We start from the raw sequence: 16104 nt of genomic DNA on the forward strand, positions 1-16104 counted from the left end.
CCGGTTCAGATCCGTGAAATTCACACAAACCCTCCATTTGTCGTTCTTCTTCCGAATAACCACGGTATTCGCCAGCCATTCCGAGAAAAAGGTCTCCTTTATTGCTCCTGCCTCCTTCAGCTTTTCTACCTCTTGTCTTACTGCCTCAACGTGATCTTTGGCCGACCTTCTCGGCTTCTGCTTCTTCGGGGGATATGAGGGGTCTACATTAAATTTGTGGACAATAAACCCAGGATCGACCCCGGGAACTTCATAAGGATCCCAAGCGAAAACATCTAAGTTTTGAACCAGGAACAATAATACTTGGAATCTTTCCTCGCAACTCATGCTTGCTCCGACCTGAAAGTATTTATTAGTGCCCGGTAGTATTTTTACCTTTATTAACTCCTCAGCACAGCCAGCCCCCATCCCTTCTCGGGGATCCTTTAATTGCTATAATGGGTTTTTCCAAGACACATCTTCCTATTCAACACGCCCCTGCTCGGGCCGCCCAGTCTCTTCGTCTCCAACCAGTTGTCCGGTGATTTCTCCCTGACTGACCTGATTCCCCCGCTTCCAGTTTACTACGATAGTAAGGCACTGTCTGGCCGCTTGCTGGTTTCCTTTTATTACAATGACACCCCGCTCGGTTGGGAATTTAATCTTTACATGCAGCGTTGATGGGACGGCCCTCATTGAATGGATCCATGGTTTCCCCAGGATGGTAGTATACGGGGAAAATGAACTTACTATTGTGAATGTTACAGATACCTCTTTCCCTCCCATAATCACAGGGAGAGAGATTTGCCCCTCAGGAATCACTACTTTGCCATCAAACCCAACCAAGGGTGAAGTGTGCTTTACAAGGTCCTCCTTCTTTAGACCGAGTCCCTTGAATAGATCGGGGTACATCACGTCGACCCCACTTCCTTGGTCTATCATCACCCTTTTTACTAAGAAGCCGTTTATCCGAGCCGTGACCACTAATGCGTCATCATGTGGCTGAATCGTCCCCTCTAAATCATCATCGTCAAATGATACGGGCTCCCATGCAAACTTCATCTTCTTACCCGGCGACTATAGACCCGGGTTACCTTCTATTGGTACCACTGTCAACACTCCTTTCCTCCTTTCTACAATGAGCTTCTCCGGCGCAACATGGATTACTTCAATTACCCCCACAGGGGGTGGGAGAGGGTTTCCCCTTTGCTGGGTATCTTGCCCTACGACTCTGTCCCCCGAGTCTAGCACGAAATCCTTTAAATGCCTGGCCTTGACTAGCTGCCCGAGGTGGTCCTTTAATACCTGGCACTATTCGGTGGTGTGACCCTTGTCTCGATGATAAGTGCAGTACAGACTCTGATTCCTTTTGGATGGGTCCCCTCCCATCTTGTTCGGCCATCGAAAATACGGCTCGTGTTTGATTCGGTCAAGAATCCTGTGTACCAGTTCCTTAAACGTCACGTTCACTTCTCCCATTTGTGCGGCCGGTTCTTGAATTGCCAGACCCCCACGAAGCCTGAACGGGAAACTTGCCTGCCGGGGACAAGTTATCATCGACGCTTTGCCTTTGCTCTGCAGCCGGTCATCTTCTAATCGTTTGTATTCCTCGATGCATCTCATAAGATGCCGCATGCCTTCGGGCGGCTTCTTGGTTAACGACTCTCGTAGCCCGGAATCCTCGGGCAACCCCATCCTAAATGTGCTTGCTGCCACCCTTTCGTTATCCCCGCCAATCTCGTTGTACAGCTCCCAATACCAGCTGGCGTAACTACGGAGGGTCTCTCCCGCCCTCATTTTCATTGAGAGAAGCGCGTATACTGGTTGAGGTACTCGGCTGCACATCACAAACCTGACTTCGAACTCTTGAATCAGCTCGGATAAATTACGTATGGACCTTTTCGTAACCTATTAAACCACCTTAATGCAGTCGGTCCCAAACTCAAAGGAAATACCTTGCACATGAGCGCATCGTTATGAGTATACAAAGACATCATCTGAATATAATGGCTGACGTGTTCTACGGGATCAATCTTCCCGTCATAGTAGTTGAACGGTGGACGGGCAAACCTGTCCGGCATTTCGGCTCTCTCGATTTCGTTCGAAAACGGGGACTGAGCTGCTTTTTGTAGAGTGCGACTCGTGGCGTCCATGGCAGCATTCTGGGGTCGCCTCTCTTCCGGGGAGAGTGGGTCCCTCACTTGATTTTCCTGAGAATGTGAACGGTCTCGGCGTTGCCCCAATTCCCGGGAGAGAGACTAGTTCCTATTTCGTCGAGACCCTCTTGAGTGCAAACGATCTCGGTACCGATGGGATTCCTGAGAATGTGAACAGTCTCGCCGCAGTCGAGGTCCAAACTGATTGGATCCCTCCTCGTATCTATTTCCCCCAACCCGGTCCTCCTGTTGCCGGTCATTTCTGTCTCCTCCCCGGCGCCTACCTCTCACCTCCACTCCAAACCCCTGACTAGTTTGCGGAGCCGTTTGAGCTCTTCATCCCGTTCCTCCCTCTGCCTACGTCCCATAGCACCAGAAACCGTCCGTTGGATTTGGTACGACCCCTCTCCCGTGCCGGACATCACTTCTAGTTGGTCATGCCTCCTATCTTCTCGTTCTTTCTGTTTGCGCTCTCGCCAACTTGACCCCCGAGAGGACCTTACGGATCCGGTTCCCGCATGGTTCCCGCTTCAGTTAATGTGTCCGACAGTGGAGTTTCCTAAGGTTCTGTCGGGCACTTAAATGGCAATGTGATCGATCATGTGCATAGCGCCCGGAAATGGTTTCCCAAGCATCTTGTGAGCCCTTGTACGTAGTTCGCCCTTTAAGTGTCCGGACAACGCTCAATTCACATTGGTAGTTATTCATGGGTTTGGGCCGGGGCTCTTATTAATGTGAAGGTTGGACCTTTGGCCTATATCATTGATTCATGGTCCAATGCCCAATATGAACTTGGGCATTAGGTGCCATACAATGATAAAACAAAACATAAGATAGAATTGAAGAATAATTAAAATATAAATATTAGAACAAAGACGTGTAAAATTGTGAAGTCTTAAACGCTTATATGACAAAATATTATAATGTCAACCTAAAAATCAAACGTCTATAGTTTTATATTATAACAATTTGAAAGTAAAAATCAATAATTGGATAATATTTACAATTTTTCAATATTAATAATAGTCTTTTTTTTTGGGTCTAAATATGAAATTTGATAATTATGGTAGTCATTAATAAGTTATGATGGTAGTTATTCATAATTTTTTTATATTAATTTTGAAAAAAAAATAATGGGAGGTTTAAATATAGAATTGGAATTAAACTCAATTAAAACATTTATATCAGAAATGTAATGTGAAAAATTGTGATGCTTCAAAAGTTTATACGAAAAAAATATTATAATGTCAACTAAAAATCATCTACAATTTAATTTGAAAGATAAAAATGATAATTGGATAATATTTACAATTTTTCAATGTTAATAATATACAATTCTTTTATAACAAATTTGAAAGTTACAACTTAGGGCACGTTTGATAGACTGTAATAGACACTGTAATGTAATAGATATTCCTATGACATAACTATTCGGTTGTTTGGTTATGTTTTTATTACAATGAATAGTTATTCCTTATGAATAGCTATTCTTCAAAATGTGGAATAACTATTCTTTATCAAAAGTACTAAATATCTATTCCTTCACCTTATGTAATAACTTTTTAAAATAATTTTCTAAATAGCCATTAGTTGCCACATCTTCAAAAGGAAAGAAAATAAATTTTCCTTGTTGTTAATTATTAGCTCTATTTTGAACACCCTAAAATAAGTGTATTTTAGGAAATTTGACTTAAAATTGATTTAATTACACCTTCTTTTTATATTCTACTAAATTGTGAATGCATATTTAGGATTCTATTCCTAAATGGTCACCAAACTAATGAATAATAATACTTATTACATTTTAACTTAATGTATTCCTTAAAATACTTATTTTTATTCCCATGTAATAATCATTATAGTGTACCAAACATGCCCTTATAGTTTACAATGGGGATGAAAATTTGAATCCTAAATACCTTAATTGGAAACATTAAGAGATACATGTTGGACGGTAAAACTTGTGGCTAATAACATCCAGTTCTATACAGATAAACTTAGAAAAAAAAAAAATCCAACTTGACTTACCTTGTCTTGTTATCAACAGCTCAATAACAAGGAATAAGGCAGCCATAAAAGTTTTCTTACTTATGGCCAAAATTGGAGGTAATAGCCATAGTGCAAAAGGAAAACTGAGAATAGATTTATAAGGACAAAGTTTGGCTCCAAACATTTTGAAGCTTTGGTCTCCAACAACCAATAGAAAGACAACATTAGTCTTTATCATGTATAATATATACATGACTCACTTAACCCAATTAACCAAGTGAGTCGTGTGCAATGCGTATGACAAAATATATGTTATATTCATATTTGTTGTTGAAGTCCAAGGCTCCAAACATGTTTGGAGCCAAATCTTTTCTGATTTATAATTAACGCTTTGTTTGTTGCGACGTTTAACTTTTTCCAAAAGCGTTTTTTAGAAAATTATCTCATTTTTCTATATTTGGTGCCAACCTTAAAAGGAGTTAAAAAACTATCTCTTAACTTCCCATTTTTAGTTTCGTGTGAGATATATTTGTTTTCCTTGTTTAGTTTCACGTGAGATAGAGTTGATTTCCAGGATTTTTTTTTTTTTTTTTGTTTGGAAAACAACTTTATCTCACACGAAACTAAATAAGGAAAACAAATATATCTCACGCGAAACTAAATAAGGGAAGTACATGCCAGGCTAAATAAAGGAAGTTAAGAGATATTTTTTCTATGATTTTTTCCCCCTTTTGATACTACCAAACATAGAAAAATGTAAAAAATTATCTTCACATAAGGTTTCCATTGAAACAAACATAGCGCTACATATCTACACCTTATACTTCTCTCTCTATATATAAAGTTACAAGTTTGTTAGAATTGAAAAGTTTATTAGGTTTCAAAAAAAAAAAAAAAAAGGGTTTAAAGGGGCCCTATAACCTAATATAAATGTATATATGTGTGTGAAGCTCCTTCTTAGAGACTTAAATCCAGGCTCATGTCCTCCTTGCCTGACAAGAACTAGTACTTATGGTAGTTATCACTATTTTATTATTTTAATTATAACAAGATTATAATGGTGGGTTTAGATATAGAATAAAACTTAAACTATATATATATATATATATGTAAGGACTCGATTTGTAACGACCCCAAAATGATGTTGGGTTCGCACGTTAAGGGCCCAAACAATATAATTTGTAGAGCGTGGGCTTAAAAGGCTAGGCCTTGGTCACCGGACGGTGGTTAGTCATGGTACTCATACAGAGATGAATTATGTTCGCTCGAGAAGTCTTTCTCCTAGGCGTGGTCTGGGAGGCACTGATTCTTGGCCTTTTTCCCAGCCCCTTTTCTAGATTGCTTACTTCTCCTTTTATATTAGCCTTTACCCCTCCTCCAACGTCCACGTGTAGGTTCAACTTTTCAGGGTTGATACTTGTCCCATCAATCCCCTTTGTCGCCATATTGTCCAGGGGTCCTTTCTCTATCAACGCGGATGTGTTTGGCTTTTCCCAAAACTGTTCCTATACCGTTCTTGCCTTTTCTTTTAGGAGTACCCTGGGGATGCCGAGGACAGAGTCATCCTCGGCTATGTCTCAAGGCTATTTGGACTTTCATTGTATGTCCTCAACTATATCCTTCCTCGGCTCGGGCCTTGGGTCCTAATGTAAAGTGAGCCTGGGTCACAAATTCTCTGGCCCCACAATAGCCCCTCAAAATCCTGCTTCCCGACCTTTTGGTCGGGGAGGAGGGTTTTGGTGATGTTGGGCCTATATCATGGCTCGCCCAGCTTTGTCCTTCATTAATATCGGTGTCTTTTCGTTTGCCTGAGAAACACTCTCGGTCATAAGACATTCCCTTAGTTTTACTCACGTCGTGCCTCTGACGTTTCAGTGTACGAGGCGTGTTTTTAATAAGTTCCTTTCACAAGGAAATGCTCATCCAACGGTTGTGGATGGCGTTGGGAGTTGAGTGGGAATTATCTCGTTTGTAGCTCTTCTTGGAAATCTGTACAGATTAAATGCCACCATACATGCCCTTCGTATAAGAAGCAAGGTAGGAGGCCACTTCCTTTACGTACAGACCCTTCAACCTTTTCAAATTCCTAAACCTCCAATTGCACTCAAAGCTTTCATTACCAGTGCAATTTAAGCCTTAAAAAGAGATATGTTTGAGGCAAACGTGGGGGTGAAGGAACCACACCCTCTCCAGAAGCACTGGGTCTCTCCGAGACTCAAGGTGGCGCGGTCAGGGCAAGGGAGACGGAGACTCAAGACAGCTCTCCCCTTTTGCAAGGCGGGGGGGAAGCCTCCTCCTGCTTCAGCCAAAATCCGAAGTAGGTGTTGGTCGCACCAGATTTTTGGTGCGACAGCAATGAGGTTTCTCATCGTCGGTACCATCCGCTCTCTCTTGAGCACTGCTAACATGGCACCTGCGTGTTAGGAGTCAGAGCTGATGCGGGGATTGGGCATCCTCTCTTCCTCCTCTCCTCCTTCTCTGGTGCCTTCTTTTGCCTCTGCTTCTTCTTCTCTTCCATCACTAGGGACATCCTGGTATTTCTGCTTCTTCTTCTTCTGCCTCTTTCCCCCCTTCCGTAAAAGGGGCCATCCTGACATGCCTAGTCGCCACAAGAGCAGAGTTTTGAAGGATTTATCGTTCCTTTATATCTTTTTCCTTTTTTGCTTTTTCTTTTTGCCTTTGTAGTTAGCTTCTGGTATAGGCTTGCTTAAGCCCCTCATTGTACGCTATACTATTTTTTGGTATTAATAAAAGATGACTTTATCTTATTCCAAGTATTCTTTCTTTTCTGCAATAGTTATACTGTGAATGGATGTGCTATATATATATATATATATATATTAACAAAAAGCTATTATTTTGAACTTACTGAGACTAACCAGCACAATAATGCCGACCTGAAAAAGGTTATACATATAAAACTAACCGAGATAACGGCTGAACGTTCTGTATTGCGTAGGAGGCGATCATCCGAGGATGGGTAACCCGAAATGAACTATCCGAGATGGTTGTTGTGTACTAGGATGCTTTACCACGTTCCTAACAATATTCATGGCCTTAACCATTTTCGGCATCCGGTCCGAGGACCAAGGTATGACTGTACCGGGCCTAAATACTCATTTACATTAGTTTCCTTAGAGTTGGAGATCTGAGGACAAGACGGGATTTCCATTCTGTCTAAGACTTAATCCATTTTCTAATGACTAATCTCCCCATAGATTTGAGTCCGAGGACCATGCAATACCTTGGTTCTGTCCAAAACTTAGATTTTTCTTTAAGCAGTTGGTTTCCCCATAGGTTTGAGTCCGAGGACCATGCAATACCTTAGTTCTATCCAAAACTTAGATTTTTCTTTAAGTAGTTGGTTTCCCCATAGGGTTGAGTCCGAGGACCATACAATACCTTGGTTCTATTCAAAACTTAGATTTTTCTTTAAATAGTTGGTTTCCTCATAGGTTTGAGTTCGAGGACCATGCAATACCTTGGTTCTGTCCAAAACTTAGAATTTCTTTAAGTAGTTGGTTTCCCCATAGGTTTGAGTCCGAGGACCATGCAATACCTTGGTTCTGTCCAAAACTTAGATTTTTCTTTAAATAGTTGGTTTCCCTATAGGTTTGAGTCCGAGGACCATGCAATACCTTAGTTCTGTCCAAAACTTAGATTTTTCTTTAAACAGTTGGTTTCCTCATAGGTTTGAGCCCGAGGACCATGTAATACCTTGGTTCTATCCAAAACTTAGATTTTTCTTTTAAATAGTTGGTTTCCCCATAGGTTTGAGTCCGAGGACCATGCAATACCTTGGTTCTGTCCAAAACTTAGTTTTTTCTTTAAGTAGTTGGTTTCCTCATAGGTTTGAGTCCGAGGACCAGGCAATACCTTGGTTCTGTCCAAAACTTAGATTTTTCTTTAAGCAGTTGGTTTCCCCATGGGTTTGAGCCCGAGGACCATGTAATACCTTGGTTCTATCCAAAACTTAGATTTTTCTTTAAGCAGTTGGTTTCCCCATAGGTTTGAGCCCGAGGACCATGTAATACCTTGGTTCTGTCCAAAACTTAGATTTTTCTTTTAAGTAGTTGGTTTCCCCATAGGTTTGAGTCCGAGGATTATGCAATACCTTGGTTCTGTCCAAAACTTAGATTTTTCTTTAAGTAGTTGGTTTCCCCATAGGTTTGAGTTTGAGAACCATGCAAAATCTTGGTTCTGTCCAAAACTTAGAATTTCTTTAAGTAGTTGGTTTCCCCGGTTCTGTCCAAAACTTAGATTTTTCTTTAAGTAGTTGGTTTCCCCATAGGTTTGAGTCCGAGAACCATGCAAAACCTTGGTTCTATCCAAAACTTAGAATTTCTTTAAGTAGTTGGTTTCCCCATAGGTTTGAGTCTAAGGACCATGCAATACCTTGGTTCTGTCCAAAACTTAGAATTTCTTTAAGTAGTTGGTTTCTCCATAGGTTTGAGTCCGAGGACCATGCAATACCTTGGTTCTATCCAAAACTTAGATTTTTCTTTTAAGTAGTTGGTTTTCCCATAGGTTTGAGTCCGAGGACCATGCAATACCTTGGTTCTGTCTAAAACTTAGAATTTCCTTAAGTAGTTGGTTTCCCCATAGGTTTGAGTTCGAGGATCATGCAATACCTTGGTTCTGTCCAAAACTTAGATATTTTACTTAAGTTTGGGGGGATTAGCCCCTCGACCAAGGTGTGGGACGTTAATCTGACATTGGAAGCCCCTAGAACCATCCGCGCTACTGACGCTTCGAAGCGTAGCCCCTAGTGGAACTTTATGTTAGGGCACAACAACGGGCCGCTGGAAGTGATGGAGGGACTTTCTCGATCCACCGCCTGTGCCAACGCACAAGCCTTCCCCACAGACGACGCCAATTGTAAGGACTTGATTTGTAACGACCCCAAAATGATGTTGGGTTCGCACGTTAAGGGCCCAAACAATATAATTTGTAGAGCGTGAGCTTAAAAGGCTAGGCCTTGGTCACCGGACGGTGGTTAGTTATGGTACTCATATAGAGATGAACTATGTTCGCTCGAGAAGTCTTTCTCCTAGGCGTGGTCTGGGAGGCACTAATTCTTGGCCTTTTTCCCAGCCCCTTTTCTGGATTGCTTATTTCTCCTTTTATATTAGCCTTTACCCCTCCTCCAACGTCCACGTGTAGGTTCAACTTTCCAGGGCTGATACTTATCCCATCAGCCCATACCCAAAGTGGTTGGGGGTGGTTGTAAAAGCTGAAAAGCATTGCTCTGTCTAGCGCAGAGTATTTAATTGCAGTAATGACAGCCTTTCCTTTGTCTTTTGTCGCCATATTGTCCAGGGGTCCTTTCTCTATCAATGCGGATGTGTTCGGCTTTTCCCAAAACTGTTCCTATATTGTTCTTGCCCTTTCTTTTAGGAGTGCCCTAGGGATGCCGAGGACAGAGTCATCCTCGGCTATGTCTCAAGGCTATTTGGACTTTCATTGTATGTCCTCAGTTATATCTCTCCTCGGCTCGGGCCTTGGGCCCTAATGTAAAGTGGGCCTGTGTCACAAATTCTCTGGCCCCACAATATATATATAAAGGTTTAAAGGGCCCTATGACATTTCTAATTAATAATCTCATACTTGGTCATTATCTGAGATATAATTCTACTTTAACCTAATATAAAAGTATAAATGTGTGTGAAGCTCTTTTTTGGAGACTTAAATTCAGGCTCATGTCCTCCTCACCTCACAAGAACTAGTACTTATGGTAGTTATCACTATTTTATTATTTTAATTATAACAAGATTATAATTATAACAATATTGACCAGCTATTGCAAGCAAAAAAACAAAGTTCAAGATCCTTAGCTAGACACGTATACCCACCCACCCACCCCACCTCAAAAAAAAAAAAAAAAAAAAAAAAAAAAAAAAAAAAAAAAAAAACTAGACACGCATAACATACACTAAGAGAAAGTTTTACGTTACATTTATTTATTTGCATGCATCTATTAAAAGTGTAGTTAATTTAAGATGCAATCTCTCCTATTTAAATTTTTATTTATTTATTTATTTTTTTAATACTTGATAGAAATTCTACTCTAGTCTAATCTAAGTATATATGAGTGTGAAGCTCCTTCCTAGATACTTGAACCCTGGCCCTTATCCCTCACACCCCACAAACATTTATACTTGTGGAATGACCATCACACCAAGAGTGTGCGGTGGTTCCTATTTAATTAATTTAAGGGGCCTGACCTGAATCAAATAGTCCAGGTTTTTGGGGTTCTATTTTAAGTAACGTCTAGCTAGCTAGATCTAAGCTTGACTGACCAGGTATCTCATAATCCATTATTTGTTCAAAGTCACCAAGTCTAAGTATATATCTTTAAGCAATTTTCAACTAGGAATAATGATCTTATTTGAGAAGTCAAGCATGGCAGGAAAATGATCTTATTTGTAACTTTCACCTAGCTGATCAAGACCTTGGAAATTAAGCAAAATCAAACGTGGTTGATTATCGTAATGAAAGTTATGGCAGTATATTCTTACGGTCCATAAATAAAGATCCTTTTGAAAGTAAAATAAACTTGGCAGTCTGACCTGTAAACCAAACCTACTAAATAAGTCAGCAACGAAAGCATGATCAGGATCAGCCTAGACTCTAGAGGGTTAAGAGGTTTCGTTATGCTCTGTACATTAATGTCCTAGTCCAATACACGTGCCTGACTAATTTTGAAATGAGAATGTGAGCTGTAGAAATTTTAGATCAAGATGTGGTTGCAGTTGGGGCTACACATGGAAGAAGAGAGGGAATTGAAAGGAGAGGAAGAATGTGGGTGGAAGTTAATTAGGAGTAATTAAAATTTTGCGTTTTACTTGACTTACTTTGCCCCCACTTTGCTGCGTGCGGGTTTTTTCCTCATCAAAAAGGTTGTGTATTGCTTGCTTCATCTTGTCTCGCCTTGTTTCATCAAACATGTGTATATGTTTTTATTTAATAGCCACTTCGTTAAATATGGTAAAATACCTCCAACCCCCCCCCCCCCACCCCCCAACTGCAGTCAATTTTAGACTAATTGGGCTTTAAAATGATTCTTTTTGTAGGTTTTTTATTATTATTATTTTTTTTAAGTTTAACTCAATTCATTTTTTTAATAATTTTTGAGTTGAAAAGTATGCAATTTTATTATATTTGGGCTAAACTCTCTAGTTTTGAGATAAAAATACAAAGAAAAAACTAAAATATACATTAGAAATTAGAAATATGAGCCCTAAAAATGCAATAAAAATGATAATATTCAAAAGTCTTATTCAGTCCACATTGGTTCTATTTGGTCCACTTTGTCCTCTTTGGTCGAACTTGGTCACATTCGGTCCTATTTAGTTCATTCTGTCCACAAAATTTTTATTCGGTCCAATTTCGTCGATTCAATCCACATTGTCCCTATTCAGTTCGCTTAGGTCCTATTCGGTCTACTTTGGTCCTATTTAGTTCATTCTGTCTGCTTTGGTTCTATTTCGTCCTATTTGGTCCATTTTGTCCACTTTGATCCACTTGAGTCCTATTTTGGCTATTTGGTCCACTTTGGTCCTATTCGGTCTATTTTGTCCACTTCGGTTCTATTCAGTTCATTCTGTCCACATTAGTCTTATTTGATCTGCTTCGGTCTTATTCGGTCCGATTTGGTCCCATTCTGTCCATTCTATCCACATCGATCCATTTGTTCTTATTCAGTCCATTCAGTCCTATTCGGTCCACCTTGTTCCTTTTCGGTCCATTCTTTCCTATTCTGTCTATTTGGTCTGATTTGGTCCATTTGGATTACTTCGCTTCAATTTGGTCCACTTCGATCTATTTTTGTGCACTTACATAATGTGAAAATACATATTTGGGTTGAAAGAACCTAATCTAAATCCAAATTTATTAAAAAAAATATAAAAATCTCAAACTTGTAATATTTAAAATCTTAAGCATAACATTTATAGTTGTTGTGCTTTTGTTGAGCCACATTAATGTAGTATTTTAGTCCACTTTGGTACAACTAAATTTAAGCGAAAGTCTTTCTAACCATAAAGGCTATGAATATATAAATGTAATATTTATGGCAGTTATTCATTTGTTTTAACGTCATTACTTTTAAATGAATTGCATTGAGAATATTGATTATACATTTAAGCAAAATAAATAAATATATACATATATGATAGATGTACGTATGTATGTATAATTTTTACATATAGATTAGTAGAGTCATGCTTAAAGCTTATTTGTTTCGAAAAAAAAGGGGGGGGGGGGGGGGGGGGAATGGCCTATAACCAATTGATTATGACTATAGGGCTCAAGTGAGTCACCAAAAATATGTAACGAGGCCTAGAGCAAGTATTTCATGATTATGGCCATTGCAGCCAGTATTGTTATTTGCGTAACCAAAATCTATTTAGGGGAAATAAATCTTTATTCCCTCATTATTCATGCAAAGGAAAGAATATGTTATTCTCTCATCGAATGTCCCAAAAGCCAGCTATTAATCTGTTATGATTAGTGGCTTGAATAGTGCACATGAGAGTGCATAGTCCTTGTCTTGGAAGGATTTGTAAACCAAGTCCTAATATAACTAGGACTTGTATAGCCGACTTTGTGATATGCTCTCAAATAATATACACTAGTCGACTTATACTTTGTATAAATATATTTGTTATGCGGCAATTGATTGATTAGTGATAAAAGGCAGCCGCATATTATTTTAGAGGTCTAAGCCGTGCTTTGTTTTGAGAGAGAAATTTAGGTTCTCTCTAGTCACATGCTTCTGGTGATTGAGAGCTCTTTTGGGTGTATTTGGGGTTTGGGTTTTGTAAGAGTGTTTTGGTACTACCTTTGTAATCTCTTCCTTTTGTTAGTGAAACTTTCTTCTCGACGCCGCCCGTTGACGTAGGCCAAAAGCCGAACCATATAAATCTTTGTGTTCCCGTGTGATTGTTTCTTTTGTCATTCTATTTCTATTTTGTATAAACCCACTGTTATTTGGATACACACACAACAAATTGATATTCATGCTTCTGCTATTCTCAACAAATTGGTATTAAAGATTCCGCTTTTTCAACAAACTGGTATCAGAGCCAGGTTCTTTGTTTTAAGTTGAGATTGTTCATCAGATCTATTTAGTTGTGTTATTGGTTCACCGGGTTTTTTGGTATGGTGACAAAGGCTTTGTTGGCAATGAGATTTGAGATTGAAAAATTCAATGGGAAGAATGATTTCAGTTTATGGCGTGTCAAGATGCGTGCTTTGTTAGTGCAACAAGGATTGTGGAAAGCACTAAAGGGCAAGAATGCTTTGCCAGCGACACTATCAGATGAAGAAAAAGAAAATCTCTTGGAATGGGCACATAGTGCAATTCTGTTGTCTCTTGGAGATGAGGTTCTGAGAGAGATTGTAGACGAAGAAACAGCTGCAGGATTGTGGCTTAAGTTGGAGAGTCGGTACATGACTAAGTCTCTTACAAATCGCTTGTACATGATGCAGTGGTTATACACAATTCGAATGAAAGAAGGTAAACCTGTTTCTAACCATCTTGATGAATTTAATAGGATTGTTATTGATTTGAAAAATATTGAATGCAAAGTAGAAGAAGAGAACCAGGCTCTAATTTTGTTATGTTCATTGCCTCAATTGATGATGTATGGTTCTGGAAGAGATTCCATCTCAATGATGATGTCAAAGATGCATTGAATTCTAAGGAGTTGAAGAAGAAGGTTTTTGAAAATTGGGGTGATAATCAGGCTGATGGTCTTGTTGCTTGAAGTAGATCCAATGAAAATGGGTCTAGTAGTAATAGAGAAAAATCTAGATCAAAGTCTAGATCTGGTAAGTATCACTACTGTAAAAAGGAAGGACATTGGAAAAAAAGAATGCATACTACTCAAAGGGAAAAAGGAAAATGACAGTACTTCAAATGCTAGTAATGTAGCTAGTGTTGCAAAGGTTAATTCTGTGGGTGACGACATAGTTCTATCAGTATCTACTGGTTGCTCTGACGACGCTTGGGTTCTTGATTCGGCTTGCTCCTATCATATGACTCCTAGAAGAGATTGGTTTACTACCTATCGGTCAATTAGTGGTGAAGTTCTGATGGGAAATAATATGACCTATAAGGTCTTGGGGATAGGAACCGTGAGAATTAAGATGTATGATGGTGTTGTTAGGATTTTGTCTAATGTTCGTCATGTGCCAGATTTGAGGAAAAATCTTCTATCTTTGGGTATATTCGATTCTCAAGAGTATAAATACACCGGTGAAGGTGGAGTTTTGAGAATTAGTAAGGGTGGTTTAGTTTTTATTAAGGGAAAATTGGTGAATGGTCTCTATATGCTACAGGGAAGCGCAATTGTTGGTGTTGCAACAATATCTTCATCAGTAGATCCAGATTCAGATAATACTCATTTAGGGCATATGAGTGAGGTTGGCATGTCAATACTAAGCAAACAAGGTTTGTTGAATGGTCAGAAAATTGGGAAGTTGGACTTTTGTGAACATTGCGTCTTTGGTAAGCAATGTAGGGTCAAGTTCAATATAGAATTTTTGGTGTATTTTCTGAAATACAAGAGTGATGTTTTTGTCACCTTGAAGCAATATAAGATGCTTATTGAAAAGCAGACTTGTAAAAGGATTAAGTGTCTTTGGATAGCTAATGGTTTGGATTATTGCTTAGGTGAATTTGATGAGTTCTGCAAGAATGGAGGTATACTGAGACACTGCACTATTAGAAGAAAACCACAACAGATTGGGGTTGTAGAACGTATAAACAAAACTCTTTTGGAGAGGGCTCATTGTATGCTCTCAAAATTTGGTTTTGTAAGGTTGAATTTATTCAACCATCTTATTGGCTTTATTCCGTGCCAAATTTGCTTGTAATTCAGCATTTAGTAACCCTGTATTTAGGTGGGTTTGATGTAAGGGTAGTGAGTGAGATAGAGTGAAGTTTGCTCAAGAGTGTGCAAGAAAACAGAGTGTCGCGGTTGGGTCTCGCGGGTGACTCGCGGCTTCAAGCCGCCAGAAGCAACCTCACGTGCCAAGCATGCTGGAAGGTGAACAGTCTGCTAGCTGGAGCACTACAGGACAAAACAGGACAACTGGCCATACGGTTATCTCGCGACTGGATCTCGCGACTTAGTCAAGCCGCGAGGTCAAGCCGCGAGCCACCCTTGTTTTGTAGAATTCTGACGTTTCACATTCCTCTCCACTCCAGTATAAATACCCCTATTACCCACGATTGAAAGAGAGCTTCCAGAGAGAATTTTGAGAGAGAAACCCTAAAGAAAAACCAGATTGTTTCACCCACAATCTCTACCTTAGAATCTCTTCAAATTCCTCAACTCTCTTCCTCTCCATTGTCAAATCCTTGAGAGGCTTTATACCAAACCAGGTTCTCACCATCATCATCATTGTGAGACTGCTGTTTGGATTTCTGGGAAGCAGTTAGGAAGGAACCAATCTTCATTGGTTGATGCTACGGTCTAGTAGCGGAATCCGGGAAGCTAGAAAAGAAAAAAGTTCGGCGTAACCTCATTGGAGCAAGAAGCTTGGAGGGCTTAGGTGCACTGGGTAGATTAGGCTTGGAGGGTCTATTGCTGTCCTTGTATCCCAACTATATTTTCTAGTGGATTGATTACCGCTTGGAGGGCGGCGGAGAGGTTTTTCGCCAAGGGCTTCGGTTTCCTCTTCGATAACACATCACGTGTTGTCTTTGTGTTTGCATCTTCCTTCCTCTCTATCTTTGCCTTTATATTTATCTGCTGTGGATATTTATCTGTTATGGCTTAGATAGTATTTAATCAATTTCGTTTGATAGCATATGTTAAGTTTCCGCACACTAGATGTTTGACATATTGCTTGAATTGATTAAGTTGTTATTTGGGGGTCTAAACGTTCAAAGGTGTTTTTGTACACGTTTTTGAACTTTCAGGTTTGTCTAAGGACTTTTGGGCTGAAGCAATAAATATGGCTTGCTATT

The 16104-nt window shown here is 39.6% G+C and overlaps 3 protein-coding genes across 7 annotated transcripts in view; 1 reads left to right on the plus strand and 2 right to left on the minus strand.

Moving 5' to 3' along the window:
* LOC115953103 (putative disease resistance protein RGA4) overlaps positions 1-16104 on the plus strand; it is an 80102-nt gene that overhangs the window by 30211 nt on the left and 33787 nt on the right. The gene's annotated exons all lie outside the window — the stretch shown is intronic.
* Positions 463-1041, minus strand: LOC115951413. The gene has a single exon (XM_031068629.1). The coding sequence runs from the start codon at positions 1039-1041 to the stop codon at positions 463-465; it is 579 nt and encodes a 192-aa protein (XP_030924489.1).
* LOC115951415 lies at positions 1291-2060 on the minus strand. The gene is made up of 2 exons (XM_031068630.1): positions 1935-2060; positions 1291-1887 (listed from the first exon to the last, which is right to left on the minus strand). The coding sequence occupies exons 1-2, from the start codon at positions 2058-2060 to the stop codon at positions 1291-1293; spliced, it is 723 nt and encodes a 240-aa protein (XP_030924490.1).

The sequence above is a fragment of the Quercus lobata genome, chromosome 7 (assembly GCF_001633185.2).
Source record: "Quercus lobata isolate SW786 chromosome 7, ValleyOak3.0 Primary Assembly, whole genome shotgun sequence".
Taxonomy (NCBI): domain Eukaryota; kingdom Viridiplantae; phylum Streptophyta; class Magnoliopsida; order Fagales; family Fagaceae; genus Quercus; species Quercus lobata.